Raw genomic sequence first — 22,870 nt, 5'->3', positions numbered from 1 at the left:
GACAGACAGGTCCAGAGTGGACAGACAGGTTAGAGGAGAGGGGCCCATAGATTTCCAAAAAGGATCAACTGCTTCGTTGCTTGTCCTGACTCACCCTGGCCATCTTGGATTGCCCAGAAGAAATGCACTGCAGAATAAATGTCCAGTTACATGCCTGGTAAGGTACACTCCATCACAGCCAGGCCAGCAGAGCTCTGAGAGGGGGAAAGACAGCATGGTCAGGGCAACACGGCAGACTACACACAAGGCTTTCTAATGCACAACACCAAGGCATGTGCCAACCACCTGTGCCAAAATGAAGTATGTTTGGTGCCCCGGCCTGCACTTAGCATCCAGGTACCCTGGACATTGCCAGCCAGCAGGGTCTGCCCGGCAGACCTCCCCACATCCTCACCTTCACCCGAGGCTACATCTCCCTCCTCCCTACACGCTGTGGTACCATGAGCCCAACCCTGCTCCAGTTCTGATCGTTGCATGCGCCCCACTCTTCATTCCATAGCCCTGCGAGCCCAGTTCCCATGACTGGTGACGTTCTGGGGCTCCGTGCAGCCCAGGGCACAGCCCCAGCCACTTCTGTGACTGGGTAGCAGAACATTTGAAGATCTCGAAGGAGGGCTTTCCGCAGCTTCCAGCCAGAGAAGCCGGCAAGGCCTTCCTGCTGCTCCTCTGGGACACATTCTTCACGGTTACGACCAAGACGAACTGCTCTGACCCTGAGGTCGAGAGCTTCCACTGGGCCTCCTCCGCCTCGGCCACACGGGGTGCCACCCGTGAACATGGACGTCTTGTCCAACGCCCCCTCCCCAGACCACTGCCACGGCCTCCGACGCAGCCCTCAGCGTGGAGGACTCCTGAGTGTGGAAGCAGCATGAGACCCCCCCTCCTGGGACTGGAGTGCTTCGGGCCCCCCCCAAAGCACGGGCCCCACTGGGGGCAAGAAGGGCCTCCTGAGAAGGGCCAGGCGCGCACGTCAGGGGACAAGGACCATCCAGACAGGGGCTGCCACGCAGGGAGTGCGGCAGTACCTCCAGTCTTCTCCGCCTCCCAGCACCGAAATGACACAGTGGCAGCTGCTCTAGACTTGCAGGCAGACGGTCGGACGTCCCAGCAAACACCAGGTCAGTCACTCCGAGACCTGGGTCGCGCAAGTCACTCAACCTCACTAAGTTCAAAAACTGGGCCCTCGTTTCTCCCTAAGTGAAACAGAAAAGGGGGAGTTCCCATCATGTAGTGGAAACGAGTCCGACTAGGAACCATGAGGTTGCGGGTTCGATCCCTGGCCTCGCTCCGTGGGTTAAGGATCCGGCGTTGCCATGAGCTGTGGTGCAGGTCACAGACGCGGCTTGGATCCTGCGTTGCTGTGGCTGTGGTGTAGGCCGGCAGCTACTGCTCCGATTCGACCCCTAGCCTGGAAACCTCCATATGCTGTGAGTGCGGCCGTAAAAAGGCAAAAAAGACAAAAAGAAACCGAAAAGGCAAATAAGAGTGGCTATGATGATTAAATTAAATAATAGCCGGGGAGTCACAGGATCCTCCATGAGCGCTGACTTGGAATTCCAAAGATTTCTCACATCTGTCACGGTAAGGCCGGAGCCTCACCAACCCACTCTCCCGAGTGATAAAGTCAGGCAGTCTGAGAGGCCCAAAGAGTGGCCCCGCATGCTTCCCCTCCCTCAGCAAATTCCTCGCGCCTTTGCAATCCTAACCATTAAAAGTGGAGTCTACGCTCCACCGTTTGAGGCTGGCCCGCGCTCATGCCGTGCTTCAGCCAACAGGCAGCAAAAATGACACTGAACAAACTCTAAGCCTAGTCCTCGAGCGGCTTCCTACGGCTCTGCTCTCGCTGTCAGGACTCTGGGATGGCCGTGTGAACCGCCCCCGGTTAGGATGAGAACCGGCGTGGGGAGCGCCTCGGCTGTCTCAGCTGTCCCCACCTGAACCAGCACAAACCAGGGAGCCCCAGGTGACCCACAGCCAGACACCGACGTGCGCGTCAAGTCAAACCCAACCCAGCCCGGAACCAGCCGGAGGATCCTGGCCCGAGCTGCCGGCCTGCAGAGTCACACAGCAAGCGTGGCTGCTGGGTCGTTTTTTCTAAGTTAATGTTATTTTCTTTGGGGGCCAGGCCTGTGACATGTAGAAGTCTCCAGGCCGGGAACTGAATCCAGGCCACAGCAGCAACCCAAGCCACGGAGTGACAACCCACACCAGAGCTGAGCCACCGGGGAACTCCTTGGTTGGTGCATTAACCGCTAAGTTTGGAGTGGTTTTTGTTTTGTCTTGTCTCGTTTTAATGCAGCAAAAGCTACCTCATATATCCTAGAAAGAAAAAGATCTACAAAATCATGCAAAACAATAGTTCAACACTCCTCCTCCCCTCCACCTCCACCCCTCCGAAAAGAGGCCTCCCCCGGGCCTCACAGAGCCGCGGACTCAGTGACACAACTGGCTCCGCCGTCTCCTCGGGCTCTCCCGCCTGCCAAGGAGGGTGGAGAAGCACGCTCGCAACCGGTGGGAGTGTCGGGGGGCACCACGTGACAACCCGCCCTTCCACCTGGCTGCCCAGGGGAGACCCTCCTCGTCTACCCCCAGGTCAGAAATGCTGCTCTAATTGCTGCAAGTAATTTTCACAAAGCTTCCAACTCCCTGGGACCAGATGCTGCAACATGAGTCATACATAGTAACACAGCCTCGGCAGCATCCTGAGAAACAGAGAAATAACGGAGTAGATCAGACACGGCCGCGCCGCGCACCCTGCGCCTCCTCGGCGTGGGGCTCGGGTCCCTCCGAGCCGCCCTCACCCCCGCGCCGTCTTGGCCCCGCCTGCCCCACGCTCCGCGGCCTCGCCCGGCCCGGCCCGGCCCTGCCCGGCCGCCCCCGCCTCTGCGCAGCTGTGGGTGTGGAAGCGCCGCCCCCGCTCCTCCCTCCTCTTCAGATCAACCCCCCCTCAGCCTTTCGGACCCGTTGGGAAGCCGGGCTGTTTTCCCTTGGGATGAGCTCGTTACTCCCCTCTGGGATCGCACAGCACCCTGGAGAGGCTTCTAGGACGACAAACGGCACGCTGCATGCGAGCGTCTGTCCGTGGGTCTACACGCAACACAAACCCACAACGGGTGCTAAAGGATGTGGCGTGCTTGTGAGCAGATCAGACCGACCGCTCTGTTTCTCCTGGGCTCTTGCGGTCCCCGTGAGCTCCTTGCGCTCACGGCCAGGGACAGGAGCGCAAAGCCACGTGGAGGCGCGGGACGGAAAGTAAGGATCGGGTCGGACCCAGAGCAGAGGCATGGTGCCCGGGGCAGGTGGGGAGGTGGGAGAGGCAGGCTCCAGGCCTGGGAGGGCACTGGCTGTGCAGCCCTGGGTGAGGGCTCCCTTCTTGCTGAACCGTGTGGCTTCCCCAACGCCCCTCCGCTGCCCACAGCAACCAGGCCTCCACCTCGCCAGCACGTCAGGGGACAGGCCAGTGGCTGAGGGGACGCCTGGACCTACCAGCCCCTCGGGTCGGCAGAGGAGCTGCCGCGGCAGCAGAGCAGAAAGCAGAACGGCGGCTGCGGCGCATGCACAGGCCCCAGGGCAGCTGCAGGCCAGAGTGGACGCAGAGGACACGTGTTCTCCTGTGTCACACCTTCTGCCCGGAAATCCTACCTTCCCTCAGAAGGTCTCTCATCCCCCTCAAGCTGTGACAACCTTGAGCTTTTTGTTTCTTAAAGAGGATTCCCCATTTTTCATGAGAATACTAAAACAGGGTTTTTTTAGACAACTGGGCTACCTGAACCCATAGGGCTGTGGATCCATATAAAACAACCAAATACTGGCTCACAAGATTTAACATCCATTTAGTTACTAACGCACATTTAAATCACATTATTACATAAGATATCATTTAGATATATTGCTTCATTCTTTCTACTTGAATTATTCAAGCAATGGCATTAAGCTTTTAGTTCATACACAGGAAAATCGATTCTGAGAAATGTGGGACCAGGCCCAAAGGCCACACAACCGTCCCCAAAAGAGGTGGGGCTTCTGCTTCCAGAACGAAGTCCCAGGAACGGCCGCACCCCTGGGAAGCCAGGGCCCCGGGGAGCGGCTCTGCTGCCTCAGGAGTGAGCACTTCTGACCCCCGGGAGGAACGAGGCATCCTTCTTTGACCACCACCAGGCACCTCACCTGTCTCATTTAATCACCGGACCAGCCCGAGACGGGACCGGCACTGGCCCCACCTCATGGCTGCGTAGACGGAGGCTCCAAGAAGCTGTCACTTGTCGAAGACCACAGAAAGCAGGCCAAACCACAACTGGAACCCGGTCTGCCCGCCTCGAAAACCCAGCCCTGTCTGTTATGCTATACTCCTCTCTAACCCAAGGGTGAATAGACAAGGCAATTGTATTTCAATTAACTAAACAATCTGATTATAAATAAAATGTTCCGTAATAATGATCCGACTGTAATGATAACCGGGCCCCAGCTTTGAACCCAGAATGCAGGAGGAGCCCGGAGCCAACCAGGGCTGTGCTTAAAGTTTAAGAAACAGGATCTCGGAGAAATGGCAAGTGAAGCCGAGTTTTTCTGCCTAAAGAAAACAAATCTGGGGGCGGCTGCATCCCACAGATCAGTGGTTATCAAGCCCTGTTATGTATTTGAATCATATGAGGCACTTTTAAAATGTCCTGATGTCCATTCCACCTCCCGTATCAATTAAATCAGTTTCAGGAGGTGGGAGCCAATATTTTTAAAATTCCCCAGGCAATTACAATGCATAAACAAGCTTGAGGAGCAGCACCACAGAGAAAGCACCCTTTCCACTGCGGCTGAGCCTGGAAGACCTGCCCCCTGAACCACGCTGCTGAGAAAGCGGCTCACACGTCTACAGAGGCTCCAGCAGTGAAGGAAGACTCTGCATGCAGCTGACAGGTGTCTCCCTGCTGGCAGAGAAGAGACGGGTGGTGCCCAGCAGACAGCGCCCTGGGGGTTGCTGGGGAACTGGAGGCTCAGGGGCCGCCTCCCTACCCCGCAGCTCGGCGGAAGGACCCCTGCAGGCTCAGGGTGCAGCCTGGGCTTCGGGACTTCAGTGACTGCTGCCGGGCCAAGAGACTGTGCTGAGCCAGGACTCAGCGGGGCAGCAAGGGAGGCCACGGCCGGCTAGCTCAGCCCCGGCGTGAACGGCAGCGCCAGGGCGACCTGGGCCTGGGCTGTGGTGGGAGAGAAACCCCAAGGTTGACGCTGAAGCCCGCGAGGGGTCAGCTCAGCCCGGCAGGCAGGGGCACACAGACCCTGGGTGCCCAAGCTCGAGCTCAGGGCTAGGCGACCCTCTGAGGGTTAAGAAGCCTTCATTCCAGAGCTTCTGTCCAGGGCTCCACGAAACTTTGCAGCTGGGGCCCAAGCTCTGACTCCCATGGAGCAGCAGCACCGTCTGGAGGAGCCTGATGCTCTCACCTGTAGAACCAAAGCTGGACAAAGAGCTAGCTTTTTTCGCCGTTCATCTACCCAAGCCTCTCACCATAAAGACGGTGACCAGGAGGCCCGGAGAGAGGGAGGAACACAGCCAAACGCCGTGGATCCCGGTCCATCAGAGGTGGCGCCTTGAGCCACTGGGCAGCCCCCGATGACCTCCACAGCCACAAGTGAGACAGGCCACTTCCACACGCCCCTAGCAGACATGACACAGGGAGGAAAAACCCCTGGCAGGCTGGCATCCTCACTAACCACCCCTGTCCTCCCACCCAAGGCAGCCCGCTCCCCCCCTACCCCGGTACTGGCATCGGATAAGACCCCCACCACACAAGCCCCCAGAGCCCTCCTCTAGCCCACAGCTCAGAGTAGCACCACCTCGGAGAAGCAGGCGGCACCCACTCCCCCGACGCCCAGTCCCCACTGAAAAACAGACTCTGATCCTAAGGTGATTCTGCTCCCGCCCCTGGCTGCCAGCAGGCTTACCTGTGGCACCTGCTGCCCTGTGATGAGAGCAACGCCTGGGGGAGAAGGCGGAAGAGCGACAGGTGAGACCACCCCAGGCTCCAGGGGACGATGCCCACCAAGGGCCCAGGGACGCCCACCCAGGGGCTGGCGCCCGCTGGGCCGCGGGGCCCGAGCCTCAGGGAGCGGGGGTCCCGGGCGGGGAAGGGGGCGCAGCCGGGTCCTCTCTCCTCCTGTCCCTGACGCACCCTCAGCCGGGGCTGCCTTCCTCCCGCTCACCTGAGCCGCTTCTGCAAGAAAGGGCTGGGTTGACTCCTCCTGTTCCTGTTTATCTCCAAGGCTCTGCAGTATTTTTCCCAAACTGAACAGCAAGAGGGAGACCTCAAAGAGGCGACTCTCTGCCTGGCTGCAGCTCCTTCCTAATCCTCTGGGTGCCTTGGAACAGAAGCTCAAGAAGGCGGGAAAAGGAGATTTTCAACTTTCAGACACTGGCTCTGCCGCCCTCTGCACAGCTCAGGAGGCCGTCCCTCTCAGCCTCCCAGGACTCGATCCAGAAATCCTTCCGCCCTCCATGTTCCCCAAATGACAGTGCTCGTGTGGGGCCGGAGCCTGCCCCGATCCGGCAGCTCATTTAAATAGAGCGCATCACAACAACAGTGTTGGGAGAGAAGTGAGTGGCTGCACGGCCCTGGGGACCCCCTGTTTATACGTAGGAAGAATGATGCAATCTGAGGATCAAAATAGCAATCCAGAAAGGAATAACAGGCTCACGCGGCAGCCGTGCCTGCACCGCCAGAGCTCAAGTTGACACACTCTGTCAGCCCCACGCCACTGCAGCACGCAGATGCCCGGCACACGCTCTCCCCACCGCATCTCAAAAATCCGCAGGAGCCCGAGACCGCCCTCCGTGCCCCCGGCACGGAAGGAGGGGGGGGCGGGGGGGGGCTTCGACAGACGTGACGGTCTGCCTCCTACACACTCACCTGCTCCTGCCACTTCACCTGAAGTCCTTGCCCTGTGACGTCACGGCCAGTTGCCATAGTGACCAAGCGGCCGTCACGGCGGAGGACTGGGACCTCACACGCCCAAGGCGCAGAGGTCCCGCGGGGTGTCCCCTCGGCAGCTCAGCCTCCCTCCCCCCAGGGAGACACCGTCACGCACAAGCAGGGCGAGGAAGGGGAGGAGAAACAGGTCAAATGCAAGGGAAGAGATGGGGCTGGGACAAGGCTACGTGCCCAGGAAACCGGCAAAAACGCAGAAGAAGGGGAGTGACGGGAAAGGAGCCTGGACAGACGCGGGAGCGAAGGCGCCTCGACCGCCAAGCGAAGGCCGCCCGGCAAGGGTCTGCGGCCACGGCCAGGGCCGGGCTCCGTGATGATCGGGGACCGCAGACGGGGGCTGGGCGCGGGAGGCTCGCCCGGTGGAGTGTTCACGGGAGCCCGAACCAGGGTAGAAAGGGAAAGAAAGGGACCCAGGCTTCTCCAAACAGCATCAACAGGACGTGGCCCAGGTGCGGTGCTGAGGCGAGTGGTGGTGTGAGAAGCACAGGAGCCTGAGAACAGGAGGGCGAGGGCAGCTGCCACATCCTGTCTTGCCTATACGCCACTTTCTCTGCCATCCAGAGCCTCTTAAGGTCAGGCTCCTTTCTGCCGTGCTGGACCATGGCGCGCCAAGCTGACGGGTTAGCTGGAAACCCCAAATCTACCAAATCCAAATCTCTTGGGTGTGGGCGTGGGACCAGGAATTTCTCCCCAAATGATTCTTAGGCGTCCAGACCCGTACCAGTTCTGGAGCCAGTGGCCTGGACCACAGCAACCCAGCAGGTCTTCCTGCATCCTGTCCTGTTTCCTCCGACCCTTCCTCCCAGCAAGCCGGAATGACTCTTCAAACATTCAGATCTGATTACACCCCACTGACCTCCAGTGGCTCCTCATGTCTAAACTGGTCAAGACTCTTTTACTTGGAAAGGAAATCTGGCCCTAAATTCCTTTCCAGGGTTCCTACGTCTCTCCTCCAAACGATCCTATATTCCAACCAAAATTAATGCCCCCTTCCGTCCATTCCCACTCTGCCCTGCCCGCCTCGCCCCTGACCCTGTCCCCTAGCTGTGGTCCCCTTCCATATGGCCTCTGGCAACTGCTTAGCTTCTACGCAGCTAGACCTAATTGATTGCCCCTCAGAGGTTCAAATCCACCTTATTTCCCCAGGCACAGCCTAAATCAAGGAACGGAAAACTAGCGCTCGTCTGTTTTGGTAAAGGAACGTTTACTGCAATGCAGGCCCGCTCGTTCTGTATGGTCTTACCATTGCTCTTGTGCTGCAACCACGGAGTAGTTGTAAATGGAGCCTGTACGACCCGCAAAGCCAGAAATACTTCCTGTCTATCCCTTTTCAGAAGAGGTTTGCTGACCCCTGAGCTAAAGCAACAGCTACTTTGCTCTATTCTTCACCTCTGAGGTTCAATTCTGGTGACAGGGCTCCTGCTTATTCCCAAGCCAACCTCCGTTCCTGTGACCTCTAGTCCTGGGGGGGGCCACAGCTGAGCCGACCTTTCGGTTTGGGGTTAGGAGGTCATAACAAGGAACAGGCATTTCAGGAGGGGGACCGTCTCCAACAGGACTCACAGTTTTCAGGATAGGAGACCTCCAGGGGGACGGCTGATAAAGCGAGCTTGTGGAGAGAAACGACAGGTGACACCCTAAAAATTACCTTGGGGGTCAATTGGAAGAGCTTTAAAGGCCACACTGGGCATCTGCTTTGAGCTGCAGGTAATGAAGAGCCCTTCAGGGAGCCAGAAGAGAACGCAGGCCCGAGAGAGGAGAGAGTGATCAGGACCTGGCGCTAGAGGAGCCAAAGCTACACGACGGCAGGGTGAAGTGAGGCCAGGCTGGGACCCCGGGGCTGTGGGAAGGGCAGCCAGCAGATCCGAGCCAGGATTCATAAGCTGTGCCGTAAGGGCCAGGTGGGATGGGCTGTGGTTAGAGGATGGACGGTCCACGGCCTCAGAGCCCATGCTCCTAGGAACCACGTGACTGTGAAATAAGCTTCCTGTGCCTAGAAAGTACCCACAGTGGAACACAGAAGGTACAGGCAGGCTGGACCCCAGGCTCATTCTTCCCCTGGCAGAATGGCACCTCCCTCTCTTCCTGCCTCAAGAGTCAACCCAAGGACTGACTCACTGACACACCTCCATGCAAAGCCACTGTCCCCATTTCCAACGGGGCCTTGTAGAGGGACCACGGGGTAGCCCTTACTCTAGGTCTGCAGTCCCTACTGTCCCTCAAGCCTAGACGAGCCCTAGATTGGCAGGCGAGGGAGCTGGGCTTCTTCTGACTCTGGAAGTGACTAATTATGTGACGTTCGGTAGGATTCTAGACTTTTCTAGAATTCATACATGAGGAGCTGGAGATACCTCCAAGGGCCTCTCCTGCCCTCCAGCGTCCACAGCAGTCCACCACGACTGGTCCCCCTTGGATGAGAGCAGTCCCCGCAGACAAGGGGCTCCTCAAAGACCCTGCCATCAATCGCAATCTACCTTGAACTCCCTCCCTGGCCACAGCCCTCCCCGGAGGCTGGGAGCAGCCAGCAGCCTCCCCCCCGACACAGCCTGCCTCCTTCTCCTCACCTGGGGAATTGCTCTCCCAGTAACGGGTACTGTCTCAGGTACCAGCTGCTACCCCCAGGGCCCTAGAGAGCCAATTAAGGTGAGGAAACTGTTCACGAGCTAAATCGCCATCCTGCTGATGGGGCTCAGGAGCTCCGGCTTCTGCACCTGCTGCCACCCAGCTCGGCCCAGCTCGGCCCAGCTCGGCAGCCTGCCCTCCGCCTGGAAAATGTGGCTCACTGCCCGCAACACACCTGACGAGGGCGGCACACCCTGGCTGGGCACCTGGAGCAAGGACACAGCGGTCACCTTGCCTGCCCAGCTCCTGCAGCTGGCGTCTCGCCCTCCTGCCTCCCCCTCTCGCCCCAGGCCATTAGAGCCCCACCAGCTGAGCTGCTCATTAGGATAAGTGTCATTTCCCTCTCTGACTCCGAGGTTGTAGCATCTTGCATCAGGCCCCTCTCTTCGGATCTTCCCAAAGCCCCAAGGCCTGCCCACTGAGGGACAGAGACTGCTCCCCTCTCAGCCTCTGTCGTTTTCAAGGGATATGCTGTCACCTGTCACTAGCTTCAGGAAACAGGAAGCTATGTTGGCTATTTCGTGCTCATGGAGCTCTTCAGAGCTGGACCCGGAGAGGACCTGGGTTCGCCCCCGCCAGCTCGTGCTGGAGTCCGGACCGAGCGCCAGGGCCCGTGGCTTCCAGACAAGGGCTCTGCTCTCATGCAGACGGCAGCATTCGCAGGGACGTGGGGACAAGCAGGCCGCTAAACAGAGCTTCTGGAATTCGCACCTCAGAAGCAGGGTGTGCCATCTGAAATGTGCCTTTTAGTCTGAAGAGAAAGAATAATGTTCCTCTGGCTTATGTGGGGAAGGAAATTATCCAATTAATTGCCTTTCTCCCTAAAACAATAAATAGAACCATGAGAGCCCTGGGAATTTTGAAGACACCTCCAGCACATGGTAAACAGCTTCAGGCAGGCCAGCTTCCCTCAGAGCTTGTTACATTTACTTACAGTTATTACTTGGGGACTCAATGGACAGCTTTCCAGAGAGAATCTGCTCTGGGGCCATTTCAAATAGGCTCAAAGCAAACAGTCCCAGGCAGCCAGTCTCACTGGCTGAGTAGACCCCAGCTCCAACACCCAGCCTTCCTGCCAGCCCGCCGCTCTGTCACCCCAGAGCCGGGCCAGAACGCGTGTGCTCAGCCCACGACCGCTTAGGCTTGGTCTCCATCACGAGCTTTCAAAAACCTTGTCGAGCTGATCTCCTGAGAGCCGACGGCACGATTGCTAACCCATTTCCTAGTTGGAGAGAGCCGTCGATAGGCCAGCGGAGGCATAACGAAAGATGTGGCTCAGGCTGCAGAGTTGCTTCTTTCTTCGAAGAGTCTCCGTCAGTTCCGTGACTCCCGGTGAGCACAGAACCTCTCCCCAAGCAAAGTGCTCCAGAGCAGAGATCACACAAGCCCTGAAGAAGCGTGAACTCGAGTCTGACTTGAGCTGACCCGACGCTTCGCAGCTGGGCGACCTCAGACACACCGTGCACCGCACTCCCCAGGGTCTCGTGCATAAAACGGGAACAACACTGGCCTTACAGGGTTGTTGCAAAGTTCAGGGACGATAACACAGGCCATGAGCCCTCAGTCCACTGCCTGCCACCCGGGGTGTCCTGCGCCTCCCACCTTGGCAAACAGGGAGGGCGCTGACCTAGTGAAAGAAGGCTCCCCTCCAGGCAAGAGCCATGGGGCGTCTCTGCGGATTAAACCGTCTGTTCAGTAACTGCTCCACTTAGGCTCCCGCCCGGTGTCAGCTTCCGGCTGGGCTGCAGAACCGTAGGAATGAAAGGCACAGCCCAGCTGAAGGAGAAGATGCCACCTCCCGCCCTTCCCCACGCGGAGCCCGCTGCAAACACACAGGCCTGGGAGGCTCCACTGAAAGGGCCGAGCTGAAAACCAGCCGCACAGACCCTGAGACCCAGGCAGTCCCTCTCATATTCTCAGGCAACCAGGAGGCCCAGATTCACGGAAGCCAATCCAACCCCACGCAGTGTGGCCCCGCCTGACAAGAGGCATCGATGCCAGGAACTTACTTGCTCTTCAGCCTCTCTCATCTTCCTTGCCAACCCCTACCTGTTTCCGTATTCGACATTGGAAACCCCAGATCAGACTGGCAGAAAGAGGGTAAGCCTTGCAGCAAGTCTGTGCTCCGACCCTGCTGGATGCAGCAGCAGTGCTAAAATCTCCTTCCAAAGACCCGGCCTCCCAAAGCGTGGCTCCTCAAATCACTGGCCAGAAATCCAAGTTCAGGTGCTGGCAGCTCACGAGAATAGCCAGAGAGAGGTGACAGTTCCGCTCTTCATCGTCGGCTCGTTTAGTCCTTCCGAAAACATTCCGCGAGCCACCGCCACCCCGCTGGCCCCCAGGCGGGGAGACCCTCCCGAGGCGTCGCTCCTTGGCCTCAATTCTGAGGCCTGCTCCTCGCAGCCCTACCACACCCGCCTTCCTGTCACTTGGCTCCCTGTCCTTCAAGGGGATACGAGGCCCCTGCAGGCAAGGGCCCTGTCTTTTCACTGCTGTGCCCTAAATGCCGCGGCTGCGGCACATAAAAGTCAGCAGCCACCTGTGAAGGAGACAGACACACAAACCGACAAATACAAACCACGCACAGAATCCTAAACCCTCTCAACAGCAGAGCAAGCTCATTCCACTCTGACCCATAAATGCAAACATGGAAAATAACCAGAGCCTGACCTGACCACAGGACATACTAAATAGCGAAAGATGCTGCACGTTCAAGAAATTGCCTCTCTGGGTCCCCATCAAACGTGTTCGCATCCAAGAGATTTTTTTTCCACTTGAGTTTCCCAAGTTCTAGATAATGGTATTTTTTCCCACACCTCTTGGTCTCTTGTCCTGGGCACAGTACAGATGTTTGGTGTATATGTCGTCATTTAATCTTAATAACAATTCTATAAGGACAAAAAAAAAAAAAAAAGGAGTTCCCTAGTGGCCTAGTGGTTAAGGATCTGGCATTGTCACTGCTGTGGCTGGGGTCACTGCTGTGCTGCAGGTTCAACCACTGGCCTGGGAACTCCTGGGTGCCATGGGCGCAGCCAAAACAAAGGCCATCCTCTAAGTTAATCACTGCTGTTATCGCCCTCATTTTACAGGCAGGAAACTTACCAGGCTCCGCAATGATGAAACAGTAGGTAGATTAGGAATCAGACTCAGATGCTCAGACAGACTGACCCCAAACTGAGGTCTTCCTTCTCCTTTGCATATAGAATAACTTGGCAGCCAGCACTCTGATTCTAAAAACTGTCACTGGTATGAATTTAACTTTCTGGTTTTATTTATTTACTTATTTTGCTTGTTAGGGCTGCACCCGCGGCATGTGGAGGTTCCCAGGCTAGGGGTCGAGTTGGAGCTATAGCTGTACAGCTGCCGGCCTGCATCACAGCCATAGAGACCTGGGATCCGAGCCGTGTCTGCGACCTACACCACCGCTCACGGCAACGCCGGATCCTTAACCCACTGAGCGAGGCCAGGGTTGAACCAGCAACCTCATGGTTCCTCGTCGGATTTGTTTCCACTACACCACAATGGGAACTCCTAACTTTCAGATTTTAGAGTCAAACATACATAATCAGTTCATGCTAAAAACATAAGCGAGAGCAAAGAGCTAAACCTAAGAGTTGAAACTCTCAGAAGAAAACTTAGGGGAAAGCTTCATGACAATGGATTTGGCAATAATTTCCTGGATATGACACCAAAAGCACAGGCAACAAAAGGAAAAAACAGGTAAGCTGGACTTCATCAACATTTCAAATGTCATCACATTGACAGGACATTGTCAACAAAACAAAAAGGCACCCATGGAATGGGAGGAATACGGGTGAATCATTTATCTAATAAGGACCGAGTATCTAGAACATGCAAAGAACTCAAACTACTCAACAACCAAACAACAACAAAAAATCTGATTAAAAAAAGGGCAAAACTAAAACTCTGTACCAAGAAACAACTCCTCGTTCCCCCTCCCCCCCAGCCCCAGCCCCTGGCAGCCCCTCTCTGTCTCTCTAAACTTGGCTGCCTCACTGAACTCACGTAAGCAGAGTCACAGACTCTCTGCTTTTCTGCGACTGGCTCACCTCACGTAGCAGGAGGTTCTCAAGGCCCTTCCCGCCGCGGCTGTGGCGCGGGTCCTCCTCCTCAGGCTGAAGAACATCCAGCGCATGGTTAGGCCACGGGGCCGCCCGTTCACCCGCGCACCTGTCCGTGGATGCTCGGGTTGGTTCCACCTTTGGCCCATTGCAAATAATGCTGCTATGAACATGGGCATAAAAGTATCTCTTCTAGCCCCTGCTTTTAATTATGTTGGTTACACACCCAGAAGCAGAACTGCTGGTCATCTGAGTTTTAAGTTTGTCGGGGAACCACTGTACTGTTTCCAGAGTCTGCACCATTTTATACTGCCACCAACAGTACACAGGATGCCAACTTCTCCACATCCTCACGGACACTTGGGGTTCTTTGGTTTTGTTTTTGCATCTGTGGCACACAGAAATTCCAGGGCCAGGGATCAAACTTACACCACAGCAGTGACCCAAGCCACACGGTGACAATGCCAGAACCTTAACCACTAGGCCACCAGGGAATTCCTCTGCTCTTTTTTTTTGATGTAACCATCCTGAGACATGAGAGGTGGTTTCTCAGTGTGGCTCTGATTTGCAGTTCCCTAAATACTAGTAACAGGAAACGTTTTTTTCACCTGCTTACTGGGCATGTGAGTATCTCGTGTGGAGAGACGTCCAGGCAAGGCCTTTGCCCATTTCTTAATTGGGTTGTTCGTTTTCTTTAGTGTTGAGCTGTGGTCTCCTTTACACATTCCGGAAAATAACCCAACAGTGCTAGAACTTCTAAGACACATTTAAGGTTCACCGTATTTATAAGTTTAACTTACTGTATTTTCAAGAGTTCTTTAAGTACTTAAGACTGCTTATTTGCTAGACAATTATTTTTAAAATTTTAATTTGTAAAAGCAAATATTAACTGTAAGTATGTTCAACTATTAATGAAAAGTCCTTTAAAAGTGGTTGTTAAATTTGCCACATTTACAAATAGAGTACGATTTATACATTAAAATTAAAAGCTTAGGGAAGAATTAAGTTTAAGTTTAAAAATCACATGTTAATTTTAAAAAATCAAAATAGACCATATCTGTTCTGTGCTCCAAACTCTCAGTAGAGGAGGAATAGCTTGCCCCAGGGTTTAGAGGCCTCAAAATTCAAATCTAAAGACAACCGCAAGGTTGTGATGCCTCAAAGACGTGTGCTGCAAATCACTCTGAAAATACTGTGGACCACAAAACAAACAAAGATGCTGCTGTTTCTAAATGCTGTCGACTCACTTGGCTTTCTCATCCTACAAGTTCACTGACGCACATGCATGACCTATCTAGAAACTGAATTGAAGGGGCCTGGTTCACGTCTCCGAGGCTTTCCCAGGCCTCAGCGAGGTTGCTTCCTAGGAAACCCGATATTCAGGAGCAAGACGCGAGCGCTTCCCGGCCAGGCAGCAGCCAAGACAGCGGATGGTTCCCGAGTCAGGCTGAGCCTGCTATTTCCGCTCCCCGGTGACCCTAGGAGCCCGGCCCTTCTGCCGCTGCCACAGAAGGTCAGTGGGCCAGGACACGTCCTTTCCTTCTGCGGCACTGGTCAGACCTTGAGTCAAAACCTTTCCACGTTTCTTAGTCTGGCACCAATTTAAGGAAATCCCAGACACGAAAAATCCCAGCTTACAAAACAGATACAGTCAGTGTCAAGAGGATTTGCTTTGTCTCACAGGTTCCCCAAAGAGTTGCTTTCGGCAATGACTATCCCTTGGGCATTTATTTATTTTTTAATTTCTTTTTCTTTTTCTTTTTTGGAGCACACCTGTGGCTTATGGAAGTTCCCAGGCCAGGGGGCGAAACAGAGCTGCGCCTGTGACCTACACCACAGCTCACGGCAACACCGGATCCTTAACCCGGTGGCCGAGGCCAGGGATGGAACCCACATCCTCATGGATACCAGTCAGGTTCATTACTGCTGAGCCAAAGGGAGCTCCACCCTCGGGCTTTTAAGTTCTGATTCTTTCTACACCTGAAATTCAGTTCCTATGAAATGGGGAGAGACTTGCTCTGCAGAACGAGGGGACTTGTGTCTGGCACAGGGACAGTCCCCAGAGCCTTGGCAACCTGCCCCAGCCCCGGGGCTAGCTCCGGAAGCAGTCGTTACAGAGCAAGCGGGGATGGGAAGGAGCTGGGCACCTACATCTGGGAGGTCCTGCTGCTCATACCACAGCCTCCATCTGTCCACGTCTGTGTTTCTGGTCAACCAGGGGCCGCCCAGTCCAGCTCGCGCCCACGGCTGTGGCCCTGCACCCGCCTGGGAGCACGGCTTTTTCCCATGGCCATCCTGCGGCGTAAAGCAGCGTGGAGAGTGAGCCAGCCCCACTCTCTGCCAGCGAAGCCAAAGCAGAGCAGTTTCTTTCTTTGGGGAGGGAGATGGTCCTGGGCAGGCCAGAGGGACTCAGAGACAAGGCCGCAGAAGTCCAGGCTATGGCCCCCCCCTCCCCGAACGGGAGGGCCACGCCCCCCAACAGGGCAGACCACCTCTCACGTGGGCCCCAGAGAGTCCAGCATCTCCGCTGTCGAAAACAAAGCCTGGAGGGTCTGCTGGGCTGTGTGCTTCTTACAAGGTTTGTTTGCAAACGTTGTGCCTCTTTTTACCAGTGGACAAGCTCGATTCACAACGTCATTTTGAAAAGAGAAGGAAATTCATTAAATGCCAAGTTTATGCCAGGTGCTCCGTATACCTCATTGGCATCCTGCTCACAATTACCCTCGGAGACAGGGATTGTGATACATTTAAAATTTCATAAAACTATCAGAGACAGGCGGGGGAAACTGAGGTTCAGAGAGGCTGGGTAACTGTACAAAGACAGATGGTAAATAGCAGAGTTCAAATTCAAATCCAAGTTAATCTGATTCCAGACTCCACACTGAAGTGTTTCTCAAGGTGAGAGCCACACACACGTCCTTATGAGTTTGCTCCAACAGTTTTTTTTTAAACTAGTGTTTCATTCTGATAAAAGTTTTCTTTAAAGTATAAATATTCCGGATCATCTATACATCCACCGCGATGAGATTTAGAGGCAGTGGTAAGAATTTAAGATCCTAAACTCCCAGAAGAGAACGTAGGCAGAACATTCTCTGACATCAGCCTTACAAATGTTTTCTCAGGTCAGTCTCCCAAGGCAACAGAAATCAAAGCAAAAATAAAACAATGGGACCTCATTAGACTGACAGGCTTTTGCACAGCAAAGGAAACCCAAAAGAAACCAAAAAGACAACTTACGGAATGGGAGAAAATCGTTTCAAAGGATGCAACTGACAAGGGCTTCATTTCTAAAATATACAAACAACTTATACAACTCTACAGCAAAAGAGCCAACAACCCAATTGAAAAATGGGCAAAAGACCTGAATAGACATTTCTCCAAAGAAGACATACAGATGGGCAACAAGCACACAAAAAATTGCTCAACATCCCTGATTATTAGAGAAATGCAAATCAAAACCACCACGAGATACCACCTCACGCCAGTCAGAATGGCCGTCATTAATAAGTCCACAAACAACAAGTGCTGGAGGGGGTGTGGAGAAAAGGGAACCCTCCTGCACTGCTGGTGGGAAGGTAAATTGGTGCAACCACTGTGGGAAACAGTATGGAGATGCCTCGGAAAACTATACCTAGAACTACCATAGGACCCAGCAATCCCACTCTTGGGCATACATCCAGACAAAACTTTCCTTTAAAAGAGACACATGCGCCTGCATGTTCATTGCAGCACTGTTCACAATAGCCAAGACATGGAAACAGCCTAAATGTCCATCGACACACGATTGGATTACGAAGATGTGGTGTATATATATATATACATACATACATACACACAATGGAATACTACTCAGCCATAAAAAAAGAACAAAATAATGCCATTTGCAGCAACATGGATGGAACTAGAGACTCTCATACTGAGTGAAGTACGTCAGAAAGACAAACACCATATGATATCACTTACATCTGGAATCTAATATACGGCACAAAGGAACCTTTCCACAGAAAAGACAGTCGTGGACTTGGAGAACAGACTCGTGGTTGCCAAGGGGGAGGGGGAGAGAGTGGGATGGATGGGGAGCTCGGGGTTAACAGATGCAAACTATTGCCTTTGGAATGGATTAGCAATGAGATCCTGCTGTGTAGCACTGGGAACGGTATCTAGTCGCTTACGAGGGAGCCTGACAATGTGAGAAAAAAAACAATGTAGACATGTACGTGTGACTGGGTCACCCTGCTGTACAGTAGAAAATTGACAGGACACTGTAAACCAACTGTAACGGAAAAAATAAATTCTTTCCTTTTTTTTTAAGAATGATTTTTAAGATCCTGTTCCAAGTAGTATTACTTCGTCTCAGGCTAATGAAAAGAGAAAGGAGCAGACAATACGTAAATGATGCATTTCTGCCACATAAAACCTAAATGACGTGGCGGCACACGACGACGGCAGTTTCACGGCACTCAGACCAGACGAAGGTGGTGGAGAGACTGGGCCATCACCGTGGGCCACGCCACCCTAAGCTACAGTGCCAACTCCACGTAGCAACACATCATGGGCAAATGAAATTCATGTCCTTAATCTGATTGCTTTAGTTTTTATCATTATAAACTGCATTCGCAGTCATTGTACAAAAGCAGAAAGAGAGCACCGAGTTTTATATTTGTATGTGTATAAGAATCAAAACAAAACCCATTTACTTCAAATCTGGAGCTCTGTAATTACGCCACTTTGAGAGAACTCTCACTTCAGTTCGCCGTCTTTGACAGCAAAGCCCAGTAAGAGAAAAGGGTGACAGGGCCAGGCGAGGTCAGGCTTCGTGGGGACCCAGCAAGATGCCACGAAATAAAGTGATGGTGGGCTTTCCCCTCTAACTGATCCTGAGGCTCAGACGTCCCCCCCGAGAGCAGCCGTCCTGGCAGCCACGTGCAGGCGAGAGGACGGCCGCTTGGCAGGTGGGGACGTGGCCGAGTGCACGTCATTCCACTGGGAGACGGCAGGCTTCTTGGTCTTAGACCCCTTCCCCTGGCTGAATTACTGAGGACCCCCAGGAGATTCGGTTTATGTGGGTTATACCTACGGCCCTTTACCACATTATAAAGGAAAACGGAGATGACTTTCACATGTTAATTCATTAAAAACGATAAATGTATTACATGTCTACATGAGTAACAGACTTTCCAGGAAAAATTAATTACTTCCAAATAATACACTTAGTGAGAACAGTGACACTGTTTTTCCCTTTCTGCCAACCTCGACGTCTGGCTTACGAAAGGACAACATTATCTGTGGCTTCCCAAACCTGCTTCTGGGGCCCGCCGGCTAGTTACACGCTGCTGTGCTTACAGCATATGAAGAGGATCCAGCCTCACATGGCCACACAGCTGGAAAAACCCGAATATTGTAATAGTCTTATCAGACAATTGTGGATTTTCTTGGATACTAGACCAAGCCTCAATAAGCGTGAGTTTCTTAAAGGTTGGGTGTAATGTGGAATCTGAAACTCCACCACTGAGCTTAAATTACTGTTACGCCGCCATCCACTGGTCGGCCATACACTGTGAATTGCTCTGTTACCCAGGCATCATTTTAAAAACACCACGCTTTGGGGATTTGGGAAAGATTGGTTCATGATTTATGCAGATGCTCCAAAAACTTTTTTTTTGTCCTTTTTTGGCGGGGAGGGCGCAACCAGGGCCTATGGAAGTTCCGAGGCTAGGGGTCAAATCAGAGCTACAGCTGCCAGCCTACGCCACAGGCACAGCAATGCAGGATCCAAGCCACATCTGCAGTCTACACCACAGCTCACCATAATACCAGATCCTTAACCCAATGAGCGAGATCAAGGATCGAACCCACATCCTCATGGATCTTAGTTGGGCTCATGACTGTTGAGCCCCAACAGGAACTCCCTGCTCCAAATATGACTTTTCATTATAGAAAAAACCCACTCTTCAATAGCACCTCTAATTGCATCGGAAAACACTTTCACTGTTATGAAGTCGTCGAACTCGCAGAGGCGGCTCTAACATTACCAGAGTTCTAATGTTTGCTTTGCAAACTCAGATTTTATCACTGGCAACAGATACTGTCAGGTTTCTTCCCCGAAGTGATAGGCTCACTTCTTTTTTTGAGAAAAATATCTGTCAAATGCTCCAGCCTAAATAATCACAGTTTTCTGTCAGTTGTTCTTTTAAATAAAACCAGTATTCTACAAAAAAAAAAAAAAAAAAAAAAAAAAGCCAGTGCAGTGCGCAACGCAGACAACTGCAGCCCCTTACTTCGCTAAGTCGCAGCGGTGCTTTTTGCATTACTTTCAATTTCTTTACACGGAACATTAAAAAGACTCGTAGTCAAGGGCTGAGATTTAACACAAATGAGCCGCCTTCAGGGCAACTGACTCCCTTTCCTCCTCTTTGCCGGCAGAGGCCAGGTCACGAAGAGCACACTCACAGCAGCAGTTTTATGCCGCGTCTCTGCCTCGGGCTCCGGCACCCGCCGTGCAGGCGTCCACCCGCTTACAGGGCCAAGGACATCTAAGAAGTCCTGTGAAAGTTGGTCTGACCTCGTGGAACCCCTCACAGGCCTTAAGAACCTGGGAACTGTGGCAAGAGACCCTGAGCGGCTCTGCGGGGCGTCTGAGGAGGGCCGTGGCTTGCCCAACCCGTGGGCACTACACGGGGTGAGAACGTGGAGAAATGGGGTTCGCCTCCGTCTTAGACGAGCAATGGACGTCGGTCTCCGAGGCCAAGGCTGCGTCAAAGGCACAGCAGTGAGCGCCTGCCTGGAGGCTGCGGGAGGTAGGCGTCTCTCTCCAGCCCCTCTCGCCTTCCCCACGACGGGCTCCTTCCTCTCCGTCCCGTTTCCACGGACCTGCACCAGTGAAGGGGACAGTTTGTCGGGATGTACTGAAGCCGGGGCGGCACGTTCTCGGGCCTACGGGGCCAGCCCCACAGAGCGCAGAGCCCGCCTAAAGGAATGTGGGTCCAGGGTTGCCAAGTCTTAGTGTATCACTGCCAAGATCCAGATTTTTATTTAATTGAAAACCTTAAAAACCAATTAAATTTTTTAAAAAAGCATAAGAGACAGCATGAGTCAAATAAAATACACCAGCAATCAGCGTGTGAGTTGTGGTTTAAGCCACGAAGAGACTCGAACTAAATGAAACATCAGGAGTTCCCGTCGTGGTGCAGCAGGAACGAATCTGACGAGCAACCATGAGGTCGCTGGTTCGATCCCTGGCCTCACTCAGTGGGTTCAGGATCTGGCGTTGCTGTGAGCTGTGGTGCAGGTCACAGATGCGGCTCAGATCAGGCGCTGCTGTGGCTGTGCTGTAGGCCAGTGGCAACGGCTCCGATTTGACCCCTGGCCTGGGAACCTCCCTATGCCGTGAGTGTGGCCCTAAAAAGATAAAAACATAAATAAAAAGTACGCGAAACTTCAAGACAAGGTCTGGAAGGTGCGAGACCTTGCGGATGCCGCTTTCTTTGACACCCGCCCCCCAAAGTGAGAGGAGGCAGACATTCGCTGGGCGTCTTTAACCTCGCCAAGGGATGCCAGGGCAGGCCGCTCCGCGCCACGCTGGGAGCAATGTCAGAAAGATCATTTGTATGGGTGGCACAGAACAAATTCCCAAAAAGCACACATTTTTGGGGAAAAAGGAGAGAGACACCAGGTAACGAGAGAGTACCTCCTCCCCGCTAGGCCATGCGGGATATGACTGACTCTTTACTTGGTCCCTTGTTCACTGTTTTAGACTCAGTCCTAGGATAGGACTCTGTCTTTCTTGTTTGCCATGAGGTTCCTTCTCTCACTGTCGTGTGTGTGCACACACACGCTGCCGGAACAGAGCATCTTCTAGGCAGCACACACGCCGCCGGAACACCACATCGTCTCAATAAACACTTCTAAAATGAGCAAATGAACCTCGGAATTTTTTCATTATGTCGACAAGAAAACTAAGACTCAACGAGAATACGACCTTTGTTCAAGATCATTAGTGGAAACGAGGTAGGAAAGGAGCGCAAGTTCCTGTGTTCTTGCTGCTAATCGTATCAGGTGAAATTAAATTAAAACCCAAGTATGTAAGCCCCTCCTTGCTGTGCTCTTGGATAAACTGCTCTCAAAGATCCTGGCACGTCTCACATCTTGCTATTCTGAGTTTAGCGGCAGCAAGGTTTTCCATTCTGGCTTCCAACAAAGCTGCAAGAAATGCACTTGCCACGTAGCACTGTGAGATGTTTCTATCCAGTACAGAAAGGAAGGCCTCCTAGTCCTTGAATTACATTATTTTTACTTTATACTGAAAAAAAAAAATGCTGTGTGGTCCATATTGCTATATATTAAAAACTACTGACAAACGCAAAAACAAAACGAACAAAAAACTCCCTAAGTCTGGTGTAGTTGAAATTGGAAACTATACATGCTGCTGGTGCATAAACTGATACAATCCATTCATTTAAAAAATGTGTATATATATATATATATATATAGCAACATAAAATGAATCATAAAAATGTTCACACCCTATAACACAGCAATCTCACTCTTGGGAATTTAACCCAGACAAGTTATTCAACAGGAGAAGGAAAAAGCTATATATACACAAATGTTCACCGCATCATTTTCTCCAACAGCAAAGAACACAATGAGAACAACACACGAAAAGAAATGAGAAAAGAGCTGAGGAAATTACAGTACACACTTAAGATAAAGGATTCTTGGGCTGGCGGTTAAGAAGAATCATCACGAACGCTGGGTAGTGGCACAGAAAAATACAACGATCCTAAATGAAAAGCAGAATACAAAGGGGTTTGCATGCCACGGCTCTGCAGACAGCTGTGTCTCCACATGCAGGGACACCGGAAGGTCCCATCCAGACACGAAAGCAGCACAGCAGGGCACGATGACCTGAGACGTCTCCATTTTTTTTTTTTCAAAATTTTTTTTTAATACTTTACTGTCTTTTCTATTACGCATGACTCCTAAAATTCTTTCTGAAATAAATCTGGCTTTCTGAGTTTTTCTCAAATTCCCGCTTAGAAAAGACATCCTGACTCTTCTTATCTTAAACTAACCATCCTCCACTTGAAAAGGAAAGCAACGTGCTATTTCCAAGTGCCCACATCTGAGGACGGACGGCAAGAAAACAAGCCCGGGGGACACTGTGGTGCTGCTGCTGCTGCAGGACAGCTG

At 52.9% G+C, this 22,870-nt stretch overlaps 1 protein-coding gene across 1 annotated transcript in view; it reads right to left on the bottom strand.

Annotated features, from left to right (window-relative positions):
* TRIM66 (tripartite motif containing 66) overlaps positions 1–22,870 on the bottom strand; it is a 61,130-nt gene that overhangs the window by 36,008 nt on the left and 2,252 nt on the right. Inside the window, 2 exon segments of the mRNA XM_047753359.1 lie at positions 95–132; positions 135–194. Coding sequence (XP_047609315.1) covers positions 95–132; positions 135–194 — 98 coding nt within the window.

Source organism: Phacochoerus africanus, chromosome 11 (genome assembly GCF_016906955.1).
Source record: "Phacochoerus africanus isolate WHEZ1 chromosome 11, ROS_Pafr_v1, whole genome shotgun sequence".
Taxonomy (NCBI): Eukaryota; Metazoa; Chordata; class Mammalia; order Artiodactyla; family Suidae; genus Phacochoerus; species Phacochoerus africanus.
This window is presented reverse-complemented; position numbering and strand designations above follow the sequence as displayed.